Here is a 15981-nt window from a genome sequence, read left to right as displayed (position 1 = left end):
TGCGAGTCATCCAACTTGATTACATGGCCTTTGACCTGTGACCCATCTGGTAAGGGTTAATGAGAATACACAAAATTGGTTTATCCCTCAGGCCTGTTCTTTCTACTCTTGGTTCCTATGTCCATAAACTTGCTAAATATTTTGTACCTGCACTAAGTTCACTAACTGAGAATGAATTTACTCTAAAAGATTCTTTTACATTTGCTAAAAAATTTTCTGAGTTACCTAATGCAAACCAGCTTTGATATATAGTCCTTATTCACTAACTAATTAATTGTTAAACATTTATTTCCAATCTTAAATGCCCTGCACTCTAACCAACAAAAATTCAAACAGCTTCTTTAGCTGGCCCTCAAGGACAGTCACTTCATTTTACGGGTGTGCTGTATGACATGATAGATGAAGTGACGATGGGATCACGTCTAGGTCCGACTCTTGTAAAATTTATCTCTGTTATTATGAATTTCAATGGATGGATAGTTGCCCTCTCTATTACAAACCAATATTACAGAGAAAAAATGTTGAAGATGCATTTCTACTTTTTCACAACACTGATCACGTCTAGAAGTTCAAATACTTAAACTCACAATGTCCATGTATACATTTTACATGGTTACATGTAAGATGGAAGATAAATAATAACTTAGCTTTTTTAGACATCCAAGTAAACAAAATAAGCCATCTCTTTGCCACATTTGTATACTGTAGGAAAATACTTACTGGCTTATAGACTTGTTTTGACAGTTTCATACCAGACTCCTTCAAACGAAACTGTGTTCTAAATCTTCTAAACAGGGTGTATATCTGTTCTGACTACTTCTGTCTTAGCTCAGAAATTTCCAAAATTCACAACATATTACAAAGTAATGGCTGTCCCCTTAATTTCTTATGCTCTATCATATAAACATTTTTAACAAAGAAAAGGAACCTACCAAGATGCCACACATTGTCTTGAAGTATCCACTTGTTCTTATCACTTCTGCCATTGGTAAACAAAGTTTTAAATTCAAGTCTCAAATTCAAAAAATAATCAAGACACAAATAACATTTAAATCAATATTTAAAGTTGAAAACTTGTTTAAACCCAAAGGCACTTTCCCCATCCCTGTGCTTTCATGGGTCATATATAAATACACTTGTGGTAGCTGTAAAGCTACCTGTATTTGTAAAAGTACATGTCATCCACAAGTATATCATGAGAAGTTCAAGTAGTAGTGGATATAAGCTAACTAATCTACCCGAGTCTTGTATTGCATTATACTTCTTGAAAACTTTAAAATTCTCAACTCTGGAACCACAGATTACAAACTCTAATTAAAGAAAGCTTTTCCATTTTCAGTGATCACCCAACACTAAATAATAACATTAATTCCACTCTGTTGTCATAAACTTAATCAATTCCAGGTTCCCAGTGTTTTTGATTATTATTATTTTAAAGATGCAGTGTTCATACTTATATTTAAGCCTTTCTTTATAATGATTTCTTTTAACAATATTATTACATATATGCTGCTCATTTTGTCATATATTCCATTATATTGTTCCATTTAAATCTGTTCTTTCTAAACTTTTGATTGCATATAAAATCACTTAATAGCTAATGTTGTTTTTTGTACATAGAATATTGTGAACTAACTTTATAAAATTTGATTATTGATTTGAAGGAATTACTAAATGTCTGTAATTTAATATATTTTTTTGCCATTACAATGTTTGTAATATTTATTATAAGAATATATAATAAGTAATGTAATTAAAGAAATTATAATTCTTTAGGATACATAAATGAGACAAAGTAAAAAGATTTGAATTATCAGCCATTGTAGTGAAAAAAGTAACGATGTTAGTATTACTGTTATATAAATTTCAGGTGCAGAGAAAGCTAGAAAATGAAATTGAAAGTAAAAGAAAAGGAGAAGTTAAACTGCAGGAGTTACGAACCAAATTAGAACAAGAGCAAGGTTTACGGGTTCATCTTTCTTCCTCTTCGCAGCAGGCTTCAGATAAAGTTGCTGCTTTTGAAAAACAAATCCGTGAACTTAATGAGAAATTGAAAATGGAAGCTGAAAATAACAATAAACTAAAGAAAACTAACAATGAACTTTCTCTGGTTAGTGTAACTTTGTGTTTAACTGTAGTTTTTAATGTTTGTTTTCTGATCATTTAAGTCATAGATGTAATGTCTTTATATTTCTTCCAATGTTTTACACCTTTCTTAAAAAAAGAAAGAGGTGAATACCTACATTTTCAGCTAGTTCTAATTAGTTATAGTAAATGCTATTTTTGTTGGGCATACTAAATCATATATTATCCAGTAAATGGCAGTTACTCTCCAGTCTGCACTATGAGTTTTAAACTAATTTTCCAATTACTTTTATCATTCTTGCTCTTCTAACTATGCTGATTATTACTTGTAAAGTTTAAAGTGTCCATTAAGGACTTACCATTTAATTAGTTTAATAATTATTTAGTTTACCAACTTAAATTCATAATTCCCACAAAGAACATGCTTTCCCTTCTTTGGTTTTCACATAGATTATTATTACATGTTAAGAATAAGAAGTGAAATAGACTGTATGCCACAAAGATGTTGAAATTCTATAATCTTTTAGGGGGCTTGTGACATGATTAGTAATTATCTAATCAGGTCTAGAAGTTTTGGCTAATTTTAAATTGTAGAAAAGCTTTTCCTTGTTTGTTGAAGTCTCAATGTGAAACAATACCAGGAACTGAGATAATACAAAAAAAGTATTTGATCTGCCAGTTCCTTTTAACTCTCCCAATTACAGGCTTGGTCAATTTGACCGACCACTTGACTTCTTTGTATTTGTTCAAAGTCTTTATAGATTTGATACTACTAATTTTTAATATAGTGTGTATATCTTCACGAAATTTGGCAGACTTTCAGTAAACATTATGTCTTTCACATACAAAAATCTTATTTTTTTATGAACTGTTTTTAATAAACTAAAAAAGATTTGTCTGTGAATATATCAAGTATTTGTTTTGAATAGTCTGTGTGCAAAGTGATTTTCATGTTAAGATTAAAAATACTTCATCTCCTAAATCTCAAATTTCATTTTCAATGACGAGGAACCCTCTTTGAGACTAATAATGGTTGGAGACGGCTTGAATGGGTAATGAAGAAACTCTTTAATATAAGTTTAACAAATGTACAACATTTCGACAAGGTTTTGTCATCATCAAATCTCCAAAACCTCCTAAATACATCTCAAATGTTTGTTTTCAGTAAAACTTTATATTTCATCTGTTATTTTCTCTACCCTAACTCTATAGAAGGTTGGTCAATTTAACTGACTTCATAACCACCAAAAAAAGAAAAAATCTAAATAAATCTAAATTACCCTCTTTTTCTTTCTAGAATGACTTCAAATTGTAACATGAAATTACATTTGCTTATCCTAAGTAGCTTTAAACTCATAATAGTATACATCAATTTTTAATTAAATTTTATTGTTTTATTATTATATTGCCCTTTGAACTGTGTCTAACTACTATTTTCACCATTATAAGTTATAAATCACTTGGGGAATGTGGAGGTCATGTTACCCATGAGCTGCTCAAGGTGCGTGCCTCATGAAACATTTTTATTGTATTATTATTCATTTTATCTAATCTAGCCTTAACTGAACTAAGGAGATCCATATTTTTACATTTTAGTTACTTTTATAATAATAAATAAAGAATAAACATGAAAAACAAGAAATAAAGTACTTACCTAGGTTGCTGTCATTATTATTTTTTTTGCTGTTGACTGTCGATGACACTTAACCCTACTGTTTTATGCTAATGGTAGTAATGCACGATATAGTTTTTATTTAAATAATGCACCAAAGAACACAGAATAATAACATGCAAAAAGCAGATGATTTCCTCTAACTGGCTTTCTAACTATGCAACAAGAGCCATTAAAACTTCATCTAAGCTCGTCAATATGTTTCCAGTGGGAATTAAGCTTGAACTGAAAACTAAACTGACGATTCTATGTTCAGAAAACAAAATAATGTAATACGTCATTTGGTAGATGAAAACCTTGGCTTTCTATTGGTTATACATAATGTAGTATTAAGTGTAAGAGAGAACTATTAACAAATCCTTAAAGAGAGGATGTGACAGGTGGGTGTGGTAAGAGGGATCTGATTTTCTATTTGATGGCTCTATAACCAAACAAAATTGGAAGCTATAAAATTTATGGTTTGTCTGAGCAATGACAATTTTATGGTGAGTAATTTATGCTTAATTTTGTACTTATTGGTGGGGTGGTGAATATAATAGAGAAGATGGGATGCCTACAGAAAATGTGTCACCTTTCTCACACTAGGGGAAATTCAGAATTTAAAACTTATATGCTATTAAAATATGCATTATTAGCTACAGTTTTATGCTATACTAATTGGTATAACATAAACAAAAAATAGTTTCATAAAATTTTGCATGTAAGCCACTAAAACTTCGTTGACATGCGCAGTAAGTGATGCCCGGGCAGATAGGGTTAAGTTGCAGTTATGAAAAGGTTGAAAGTAAATAATTTTTTTAGTAATCAGCCAGTTATTTAGTTTATATCAGCTGGTTCTGATTAATTTGGTTTATGGCTAGTAAACCAATTACAGATTATTATACTGTTTAACCCTTTCGCATTGAGTTGGTCAAAGTGTGTGTGTTGCAACCTTTTACTGAGTTGCATTTAAAACTTAATTAAACTACTTTATTATCAATATGTACAAATAAACTTGGCATTAAAATGTAGTTAACAATTCAAATTTTAATGTTATATAAGTTTTAAGGTCTTAATTTTATAAGGAAATATTTGTTAAAAAATTAGTTTTCCCTAGTATAAGAAATGTGACATTTGCTCTCTAGGTCTTCCTTCTTCTCCACTTTATTTAATATCCCTCCAAGAAGTACAGAATTTGATGTAAATTACTTATTATAATATAGATATTACTCAGACAAAGCATAATTTTTTAGCCTTCAATCTTATTTGTATATAGAGCCATAAACTAGAAAAATCAGACCCACCTGTCACATCCGCTGTCACAAATTGCCAATAGCTCTTTCTGATGCTTTATACTATATTATTTATAACCAAAAGAAAGTCAAAGTTTTAATCTATCAATTGTAATATTTGCTTTTTCTATGGAGCATTATCTGTTTCATTGTTCAGTTTCAAATTTGTTCTCATAGGAATTACATTGACAAACTTAGCTGAATTTTTAAAGTTGCTTATTGAATTGTTAGAAAGCCAAAAAAATTATGATATTTATAGGACATTGTTTGTTTTTTGCATGTTTTTATTCTGTGCTCTTGGGTGTATTACTTAATTAAATAAATTTAGTTTAGTAGTACCATTAGTATAAAAAACTAGGCTTAAGTTTCATTGACAGTTTACAGCAAAAAAAAAGAAGAACCATGTAAGTACTATATTTTTTGTATTTCTTGTGTATTCTTTATTCGCTATTAGAAAAGTAACTGAAATGTAAAGATTAGAAATTTATTAGGTTAGATAATGTTAGATTAGGTAAAATAATAATAAAAATTATTCATGAGGTTCACCAAGTGATTTACTTTTATGGTGGGATTATTAGCTATACACTATTCAAAGGTCAATAAAGCAATAAAAATAAGTATAAATAGGTGTGTACTGTTATGAGCATGAAGCTGTTTAGGGTAAATAATTGCAGTTTCCTGTTACAATTTGCAGTTATTATAGAAAGAAAAAAGGATAATTTAGATTTATTTCCTAATTTTATATGATGCGTATGAGGTCTGTCAAATTGACTGACCATGTACAGAGTTATGGTAGAGAAAGTAACATAAAATGTAAAGTTTTTCTGAAAAAATACATTTGATATTTATTTAAGAGGTTCTAGAGATTGTGCAAGTGAAATTTGAAAATTTTCAGATGAATAAAAGTATTTTTAATCTTAACATGAAAATCACTTTGTACTCGGAGGAGTCAACACTCTGACTCCTTTATTCACAGACACATTTTTAGTAAAAATTTACTTAATTGAAAATTCTGATTTTTTTTCCTACAAAAGATTGGTAATGTTTACTGAAAGCTTGCCAAATTATAGTATTCATACCTTCATGGTTACAAGGTCATATAAAATATGTGAACTCATTGTGAAAGTGTTAATTAGCACATACCTCATGGACATGTGCAACTTTACCAATAACAGTAATAATGATAAAGTTAACTGGACGATTAGTTTAAGAGTATAGAACACTTCAGTCATCCCTTAATTGTTTTGAGCAGTGTATTTCAGGGTTTATGGTTTCTTACTGAATAATAAAATAAACATTTAATTTGAATTAAATCTCTGGATTTTTAATGCAAGCAAACTTTAATAACTCTAAATGTTTGAATTATTATTGTAAATATATGTAATGTTGTAGTGACATTAATTCTATAACAACCTGCAATATTCTTTCATTGAACGATCTTACTTCATAAGATATAATATTGTTAGCTTCAGTAGTCCTCTAATGGTTCAGCAGTAAGTTTATGGACTTGCAGCACTAAAATCCAGGGTTTTTATCTCTGCTCTTCAGTGGGCAGAATGCAAATACTCATTCAATATTACATAAAACAGTTAAAACTCAGCAGAATTTTGGTTGCTTTACCATGGTTTATGAGGCTTCAATATCTCAATGGCCTTGGAGGAGCATTATTAAAATTATTATTCACTGTATAGGTATAGGATGTTGACATTTCACTGCCCTAATTAATTTGTAAAAAATTCATCTGTGACATTTGGCATTGCCGTTTCAATAGTGGCGAACATACTTTTACTTGTTTAACATTCTGTATGAATGGGTACTCTTGTTAATTTGAGGAGAAACTTTTCATTTCCATGGGTAGAATTTTTGCTAATTCTCACTGAGATCACAGTTCTTTGATTGCAATTAATTAATAAACACTTAAGATATAAGTAAAACTATTTAAATATAAATGCTTTACACACTAAAGTTATTGATTCTGAAGACCAGAAAAAAATTTCACTTTTGAGAATTTATACCAATTTTACAGCAATAGTACCAATATGAATATGATTTTTTTCAAACAGTAGTGAACAAGCATTACATTCATGATATCCAGATTTTAATGGCTGCAAGTAAATGTGTATGTGATGTCATGACCACCTGTTAATGACTGCTGGCATTAGAATATGAACCAATGATAATATTATGGCTCACAAAATAAACTAAAAACCACATAGAAAATTAAGCAGTATACAATGTTATTTAAAATGTTTGATTTCCATTCAGTATTCATTTGTCCATGGTTTTAAAGTATTGTACAAACCTTAGGTTAATCAATAGTTAAAAAAATAATAGATACCAATTATTCATCCAACTTTCATATTAGCTCATCCCTAGAGTCTGTAATTATAAACAATATTTTGAGTATTCACTCTGTTAGCTTATCCCTAGAGTCTGTAATTATAAACAATATTTTGAGTATTCACTCTGTTAGTTCATCCCTAGAGTCTGTAATTATAAACAATATTTTGAGTATTCACTCTTAATTTGTTTTTTAGAGCAATGCATCTAAGGATCAAACTGTTCAGGAACTTAATGAGAAGTTGGCAGCTGCTCAGAATACGAAGATTTCCCAGGAGAGGGAAATCGTTGAACTGGAGACTAAGATAGAGAAGGAGAGGAGCTCACGTTCACAAGCTTCTGATAGATCTCAGGAGCTAGAAAGTAAGGCTTATAATATGTGTGTAAAGACTAACATAATGGAAAGTGTTACATTATTTATTAAGATTCTTAGTAGCATATATACATATATATATATATATACAGTATATATATATTGTTAAAATTAGTTACAGACTCATGAAAGGCTATGACCACCAAATTATAATTTGGTAACAAAACTTGTGTGATTTCATAAACCCAGTTAGGTTGATGTCTTCTTGGTCAAGGTAGTAACATGTCTTTGATTTTAAGGATCTTGAATGTCATTTGTGTGTAGTTTTTAAAAAATTGTTCAAAATTTTTCCACAAAAGATTTGAAGAAGATTCATCTGACTAAACTCTTTTGCAAAAGTAATAAAATTATGCTGATATTGCTAAGAACAGTTTTGTCTGTTTTTAACTTACTCGTAATGAAATGATCTTTTCTGTCTTTATTAGACCAAAGACAAGTTTTGCAGCAAGAAATAGAACGATTACGGGAACGTGAGGCTACTTATACTTTGGAAAACCAAAAACTTAATGACAAACATATTGAAATGGAAAAAGTAAGTATAACCTTGGGTAGTATGGGTTCTTGTTTCCAGGAACAATCTAAGTGTCTCATAGCATTTGTTAGCATCTTGCAACTGGTACTCTTGATCATTTAATCCATAAAATACTTAAAGAAATTCACTATTAACAAATTAGTAAGTTATGAACCAAAAAATGTTACCGGATATACCTAGATTCTTTACACAGCAAATACATCATCATTCCCATTAATGAATCTGCTAACTGCTTTTCATTTGTAAAAACATTTATATTATAACTTTATGTAGAGAATTAGGGTTTAATTTAGAAACACTAAATCTTTCAAGTAACAAGGTGATGAAGATATTAAAAATGATAAAGTATCATACAAAAAAAACATGTTTTATTATACTTTGGTGTACATTGTTATCTTAAGTAATACTTAATTTGAGTTTCCAAGCTATTTAGAACACCATACAAATACAGGTTTTTTCACTCTCTAAAAAGCTACAACTAAGGAGGTATTGGGTCTAAGTGGTAGTGGTCTGAAATACATTGAAGAACATTTAAAGAAATACTGTAATATTGTTAAAGAAAAATTCATTATTAATCCATTCATTATCATTGGTAATTTCAGTGAATGTGAAGAGAAAATTAAAGACTTTGTGGCAAAAACACTAGAAACTTTAAATTTTAGTAATCTTTAGTCTTACTATTGATAAAATTAAAGTTTTTCAACACCAATTTCAAGATCTTTTAAAAAATTGTAGTAAATTAATGTTTATGATAATGTTACTCATAAAAATTATCACTTTCACAATAAAGAAATTCATTTTTACAAGGTATGTATTTTTACTTGACAAAACATTTGTACAATTCAGCCAACATATCTCTCTGCAAATATGGGTTGTAACTTCAGTCTACAAGTTGCAGATTTATATATATTCAAACTAAATTTTTATTCAAAACAAATCTAAGTAAGAAAGACAAAACTTTACACATGCTAAACTTGTAGATATTATCGATGATAACTTTTGCTGAATTATTAAGACTTCCTTACCTGTGTTTCCATCAGCCAACCTAATTTGTGGTGGATGTTTTGTTTTTTACTACCAAAAATTGTAGGTCTTTTGAATGCATGTCCATTTAACCTGAGATATTTTATTCTGGCTTCAGGAGGTTGAACTGATCTGTGTCAAATATTTTGTTGTGGGGAATAGGTGATGTGAGATAACCAACTTGCAGGAATACTAGGCATTCATGCTTTTGGCCTCATTTAAAACTTGACTTTATGCTTTTCCAGTCATCCGATGTATCACTGGTATGTTGAAATATTGCCAGGTGCCATTGCAGAAATCTTTTATTGCTCAGGTATACCAAAATATATTATTTGTCTTTTAATTGACACCACTCATCACCTGCATGGATGCTGCCATGGTAGTAACTTTGTGTATGCCTAAAATTTGTAGCATCTTCTACCAGTGGCTATATGAATGATAGTCTAGTCTTTTTTGAGAAGTTCTAGTATAAAACACAATGCTAGGCCAGTGCTGTGCTAAAGGTAATCTGTTAATGCAGGAAATGTGTTAATCTGAAGTAATACTTGCTAGTGGAAGCACTGCTTTTGACATTGCCAAATGCATTTATCCACCAGAACTCACTAGAGAGAAAAGCTATTTCACTGCCAACAAAACACATTACCTGGATTTAGATATAAGTATTCTTAATCTGTCCCTTAACCAGAGTGCCTCAGTGGCAGGGATCAGGTGTAAAAAATTTGGGATTGGTTCAGTTTTGATGTAATTTGCATAGAATGTAGCATACAACGAAATATGATGAATATGATTTATAGTTTCCAAATCAGATAAAAATTGACCGAGTTATGACTGACCACATCATTAGCAGAACCCTAATAGCCATAGTTAATGACAGTACTTTTTCTTGTGTAACTGACAATTCTGCTATGTGAGCAGCCTTCTTCTCTGCCCATCACTGCATCTGTTTTTCAGACCAGAGCCCAATAGATCTTCAGCAGATAGCTCCAGAACCTGTGACTGGAAATTTATATATTTTATAATTTAAAATTTAATGTATGTTTAATTAAAAAAAATATTTTTAAAACATGCCAAACATACTTTTTCATGTGTCATAGGGCATTTCTTCTTGTCTTACTACTGAGTTAGGCCCGGCATGGCCAGGTGGTTAGGACGCTCGACTCGCAATCTGCGGGTCGTGGGTTTGCATCCCTGTCCCACCAAACGTGCTCGCCCTTTCAGCCGTGGAGGCGTTATAATGTGACTGTCAATCCCACTATTCGTTGGTAAAAGAGTAGCCCAAGAGTTGGCGGTGGGTGGTGATGACTAGCTGCCTTCCCTCTAGTCTTACACTGCTAAATTAGGGACGGCTAACACAGATAGCCCTCGTGTAGCTTTGTGCGAAATTCAAAACAAACAAACAAATACTACTGAGTTTATATTTTATTATGCTTACCACACAATGTGTATAGTGGCTAATGAATTAGAAACTCAAACTTCAGACATTTGCAAGCTAGAATATAAAATAAGAACCTCCCACCTCTTTGATTTGCTGAGATATCATTATATTTTGTAAGCCTACAATGGTAGACCCACCCACTACTCCATTCTTTTGGAACCTTTTGTCTACTCACACCTACTTCTCTTAAGTGCATGTTTGTAACCAATAGAAAGAGCACTTTCCAATCTACGTAATTCTGACAATTGTCTGTAATTGGTATGAAGGGGAAATTTGTAATTTGACTAGAAATGTTAAAAATCTGGTGAGTATGTCATTTCTTTGAACAGAGCTAAATTTTTTTCAATCTGTGTATAGCTTATAGAAAACCAGGTAAATTACAGTGGTTTTATGTGCATCAGTATAGTAATTTGATAATTTTTTGGTTTTCGACAATGCATCTTTGAAATCTACAAAAATTAATTTAGCTTTCCCCTCCACCTGAAAGAATAAACAAAGCTTATGGCGAGGCTTAGCGAGTACTATAAATCATTGTTTTATTTATTATCTTATGTTTTAAGAGAAATAACTAAAAATTGATTACTTGTAAGTTGTAATAATATATATATATATATATATATATATATATTTTCATAAGCACTTATATACTTTGTACACCTGTACTACTAAATTCTTACCACCCTGGGAGAATAGTTTAACATCCTAATACCTACTAAATTTATTGGAATGGCCTGGACTTTGTACAGAGCCATATCATAAACATTTTCTTGCATTTTTATTACTTTAGACAGTTTTCGTTGTAACTTCTGTACTATAAACATGTTGATAAATCCCCTCCCACTGTGTTCTCACAGCCAGGATTACCATACTCTGTGGGAAAGTTCTTGTAATTGCACTGCACAACCTTATTTGCTATTAATGGTGTCACATAAACAATTATTGGCAGGAGTGGTGACTTATTGTTTTATGATCGGCAAGTTTTTGTTTCAGCTGCTAACAGTAAAATGAAAATGGGTAGATGTGAAAAAGTTAGAAGTAGAAACTCTCAGGGGAAGTACTTTAGAACTTTGTGGTCATTACTAAATAGGATAGACTGGCACTACTCACCTTATTTCACATTTTTCAACTTAATGTTTTATGGTGGTTACAAGACTGACCCCTTATAGATTTAGGGTAGAAAAAATGGATAACATGTAAAGTTTTTCTGGAAAAAAAAAATTTATTTAGGAAGTTTTAGATGGTATTCAAATGAAATTTGAAAATTTTCAGATGAAGAAAAGTATTTTTAATCTCTACATGAAATCACTTTGCAATCAGATGAGTCAACATTCTGACTCCATATATTCATGGACAAATTTTTAGTAAAAATACTTAATTGAAAATTATGATCTTTTGTCTACAAAAGACTTCTAATGCTTACTAAAAGCTTGAAATATTTTGTGAAGATGCACAAAACATGTTAAAACTTACAGTATGGAAACTCCAATGGTCACTTTGGGGTCACATGGTAAGTGTAATCTAATGAGACAGTAGTGAAAGGGCTAATGTGATTTCATAGGTTACTAGATGTTGTTAGGGATTATTATATAAAATTTTGCATATACTGGTGCCATGATTTCCAAGAGACTAGAAATAGGTGATAGCACATGAAGACAAACAACTAGTTTTTGTGTGTTTCAAGTACGATCTTTCTTTAATGTTAGTTTCATTTATTGTATTGGTTAAGTTGTATATGGAATGGTAGAAAAATTTATTGCATCATCCAGTTTTTTAACACACTTCTTTCTTCAGAATCATTGTCTGTTTTGAGGCCCTAATGTATGTAGATGCAAACATGTTTCATGGATGATATAGTACTGTCTAGTATTATATCAGCAGCTTTAAAGGCTGTCTGGGTGTTACATCAGCCATTTTTTTGGCTGTAAATAGAGGTTCTTACAGAGAGTCAGCTTAGCAACCTATCTGCTACAACATTTTTGTGATGTTACTGTGTCTGAAGGTTGCAAGTTAACTTCATTGAAAAAAGCACTCATTGTTTCTTTAAGCAAAGAGGGAATTTCAACAAGGCAGATTGCTAGAAGAATTAAATTTCACCAGTTTATTGTGAGCTGCTTGTTGCAGATATATATAGAGATTGACTGTGTGGAGGGGTGGAAGGGATAGGAAGAAAGCTCCCATAGCAGCTGATGATCAGGTTCTGAAATGCTTGAGCTTGCAGAATTGTCAACTATCATCCACAGACCTCAAAATAGCATGACAGGAAGCTTAAGGGTCACTGTCACTGCATGCACTGTCCAGTTTTATCTTTATTCAGCTGGTCTCTCAACAAGATGAGGCTCAACTGGGCCAAAGAGCATGCCGACTGGACTGGAACAATGTGGAGCAAAATAATTGTCTCAGATGATTTAAAGCACAACCTGCACAGGTCTGATGGGAAATACTTTGTACAGCATTGATGTTGAGAAGAGTTTCATCCTGTGTGTTTGATGCAACTCTGAAGCATCTGCATGGTTAGGTGATACGTATCTCTGGCCAGGGTGTAGAATGTCTGCATTTTGTGAAAGGCACTGTCAGTGTTGACAGATACATCTAGATCCTCAAGTCAAGGTTAAAGCCAACAATTTGTGATTATTTTGATGGGGCTAACTAGTACACATTCCAGGATGACTCTGCTCCATGCCACAAGGCTAAAAAGATTAGCAATATTCATGCACTCTATGCAGTAAACATGAAATAAAGAGGAAATTTCACTCAAGGTATATTGAAAAGACATCTTAGGTTTTATTTCATTGCTTCAGGTGAAGGACTATTTTTGAAGGGAGAGGATCAAGACACTCGACCCTATCGAAAACTGCTAGAAGTTAATGGAAAACAAAAATGTAAGAGAAGAAACTGGGATGCACCTTGGAACTGCAGTAAGCCCTAATCCACTTGTGGCATCATGAACCTTTGCCTACATTCATTCCCTCGTGCACTCTTTGACACAGTGACATCAAGCAATTATCAAGGCCAGAGGGGGCACAACTAAATATTAAAACAAGAATCATACCATATGACCACTTTTGTCAATTACCTTAGTGGCATTATTTCTATATATAGGTTTTCTTACTCGGAGAACCATTTTTGTATTTGCCATGTATTTATTGATCACCTACTGTAATACATTTGTCATGGTTAGTTTGCTAATAAAGATGCATATATGTGTTTGAATGACTGAAATGTGGGTCAGCTTACATTGCACAATGTCCATATCTGTTTTAAACTAGTTCTTATACTTCCATAATGCACAATCTTATAAAAAATTACAGGAACCAAGAGAAGTGTTAAAAAAATTGGGTGATGCAATGCTTTTTTCCCACCACTGTATATGTATATTATTATGTAGATTATTTTGCAATTTTAGATTAATATATGAATTTAAGAGTAAATCACCTTAACTGGCCAAACTTCATGAAAACTGCTAACAGTTATATTATATTATATTATATTTTTTATAAGTAAGAACTGTATATTAAATTAGCTATATTCATTACTGGGTTATATTTCAGTTCTAATATATGTAGGGAGCTTGCTTTGATTGGAACTTAATGATAATCTGTGGTTCAGTACTAGAGTTCAGGAACTTTAAGCTTGTGAATGTAAGAAATATTAGAACTAGATGCAGGATTAAGTCTTTATGATATAACTTGAACCATATACATAACAAGTGACATTTGTAGTAAAATTGCTGAAAAGGCAAAGTAAATGTTATACTAATGTCGGTTAAATAGGTTTCATAAAATCTATTGCCAGATTTACTAGTTTCCTTGTAAATTCAAGTATTGTAAGGTTTTTTATTGTAGTATTTTATACTAAAATTTCAACTTTTACACCATTTTTTTGTCAGCAACGTGCCATGCTTGAGCTTGAAGTGAAAAATCTTCAAAATAAATATGAGCAGGAAGCAGCCACCCACCAGGAAGACATTGCCAACTTCACAGCAGACAAGAAACGACTCCTGTCCTCAACAGAAGAAGCCAATATGGAAGCCATACAGTGTAAGTCACTTCAAACTTGCAAACTATAATTGTGAATTACTTATTGTTTTCAATAGTTCTGATGAGAAGTAAATAAGCACCTTAGCAACTTTAGTTTCCTCCCAAAAGGTACATAAAAGGGTTCAAAATATTTACTTTCATACCTGCTACTGATCATCATTGCCTCTCATTTCCATTATCATATAGGTATTTTGTTTGAAATATCACTACAACATTGTATTGGTGTTCAGACTGTGATATACATTTTGTTGTCCTCTTCTCTTTTTTTTTATGATATAGTTAAGCAGTTAGAGGCCAAAAGTCACAGAGTCTTTGTAACATATCAGTCGCTTAACCCTTTTGAGACGGGTCATGGGTGAAAGGCCATGTCATCTCGTTTGTTGACTCGCATTCAAACTTTTAATGAACAACTACTTCATGAATTTATGTCAATAAGTTTGGTATCAAACTGTAGATTATAATTCAAATTTTAGTACTATATATTACTGAATTTCATAATTTAAAAGCAAATATTAAAAAACACAGATAAACAACAATTTTTGTGTGTCACATGGTATGTTGAATGCAGCACTGGTACAAATTAGATGTTTGTTAAGTTTATAGTTTTGAACGAATTAGAAACTCAAATTACCGATATTGACAAGCTAGAATGTAAAATAAGAGCCTCTTATCTTTTCAGTTTGCTAAGATATTGCTCATGTAATAAATCAAACACAGTGGCACCCCACCTACCTCTTTCCATTTTTGGAAATGCTCTCTTATATACACTTACATCTATATATGACATGAATAACCAATCAGAAGCTCAAAATGTCCCCCTAGTGGCTTTCTCAGCCATTTTAATGGACTTTTCTTTCTTTTGAACCAATATTTCAATGAGGTAAGGTGTGTCTTTAGTCTGCTCAAAATTTAATTATTTTTTTTGGACTAAAATACATCTTAGTTACTAAGCTTGATAAATTATAGTGGAATTCTATGGTATTAATGTAGTAATTTATGATTTTTTAGTAATTCAAATGTATATATAAAACCTAAAAAAAAATTATCGTGCTTCATATCCTCTATGTGCAAAATTTTAAAATGCTTAGCAACCTATGTCAAGCAGCAAAGCAACAGTCAAGCAACAAAGATCGTAACTAGAAGAGATAATTGTTTGGTTTACTTCTTTAGTTTCTGTTCTATGGTTTAAGAAAATAAGTTTAAGAACTTATTT

At 31.4% G+C, this 15981-nt stretch overlaps 1 protein-coding gene across 2 annotated transcripts in view; it reads left to right on the top strand.

The window, feature by feature from the left end:
* The window catches only part of LOC106462038 (rho-associated protein kinase 2-like), a 109873-nt gene that overhangs the window by 71070 nt on the left and 22822 nt on the right, over positions 1–15981 (top strand). For both annotated transcript variants that reach the window (XM_013921911.2, XM_013921910.2), the window contains 4 exons: positions 1871–2110; positions 7566–7731; positions 8167–8273; positions 14618–14768. In XM_013921911.2, coding sequence (XP_013777365.1) covers positions 1871–2110; positions 7566–7731; positions 8167–8273; positions 14618–14768 — 664 coding nt within the window. The remainder of the gene's footprint in view (positions 1–1870; positions 2111–7565; positions 7732–8166; positions 8274–14617; positions 14769–15981) is intronic.

Source organism: Limulus polyphemus, unplaced genomic scaffold, assembly GCF_000517525.1.
Source record: "Limulus polyphemus unplaced genomic scaffold, Limulus_polyphemus-2.1.2 Scaffold1079, whole genome shotgun sequence".
NCBI classification, from domain to species: Eukaryota; Metazoa; Arthropoda; class Merostomata; order Xiphosura; family Limulidae; genus Limulus; species Limulus polyphemus.
This window is presented reverse-complemented; position numbering and strand designations above follow the sequence as displayed.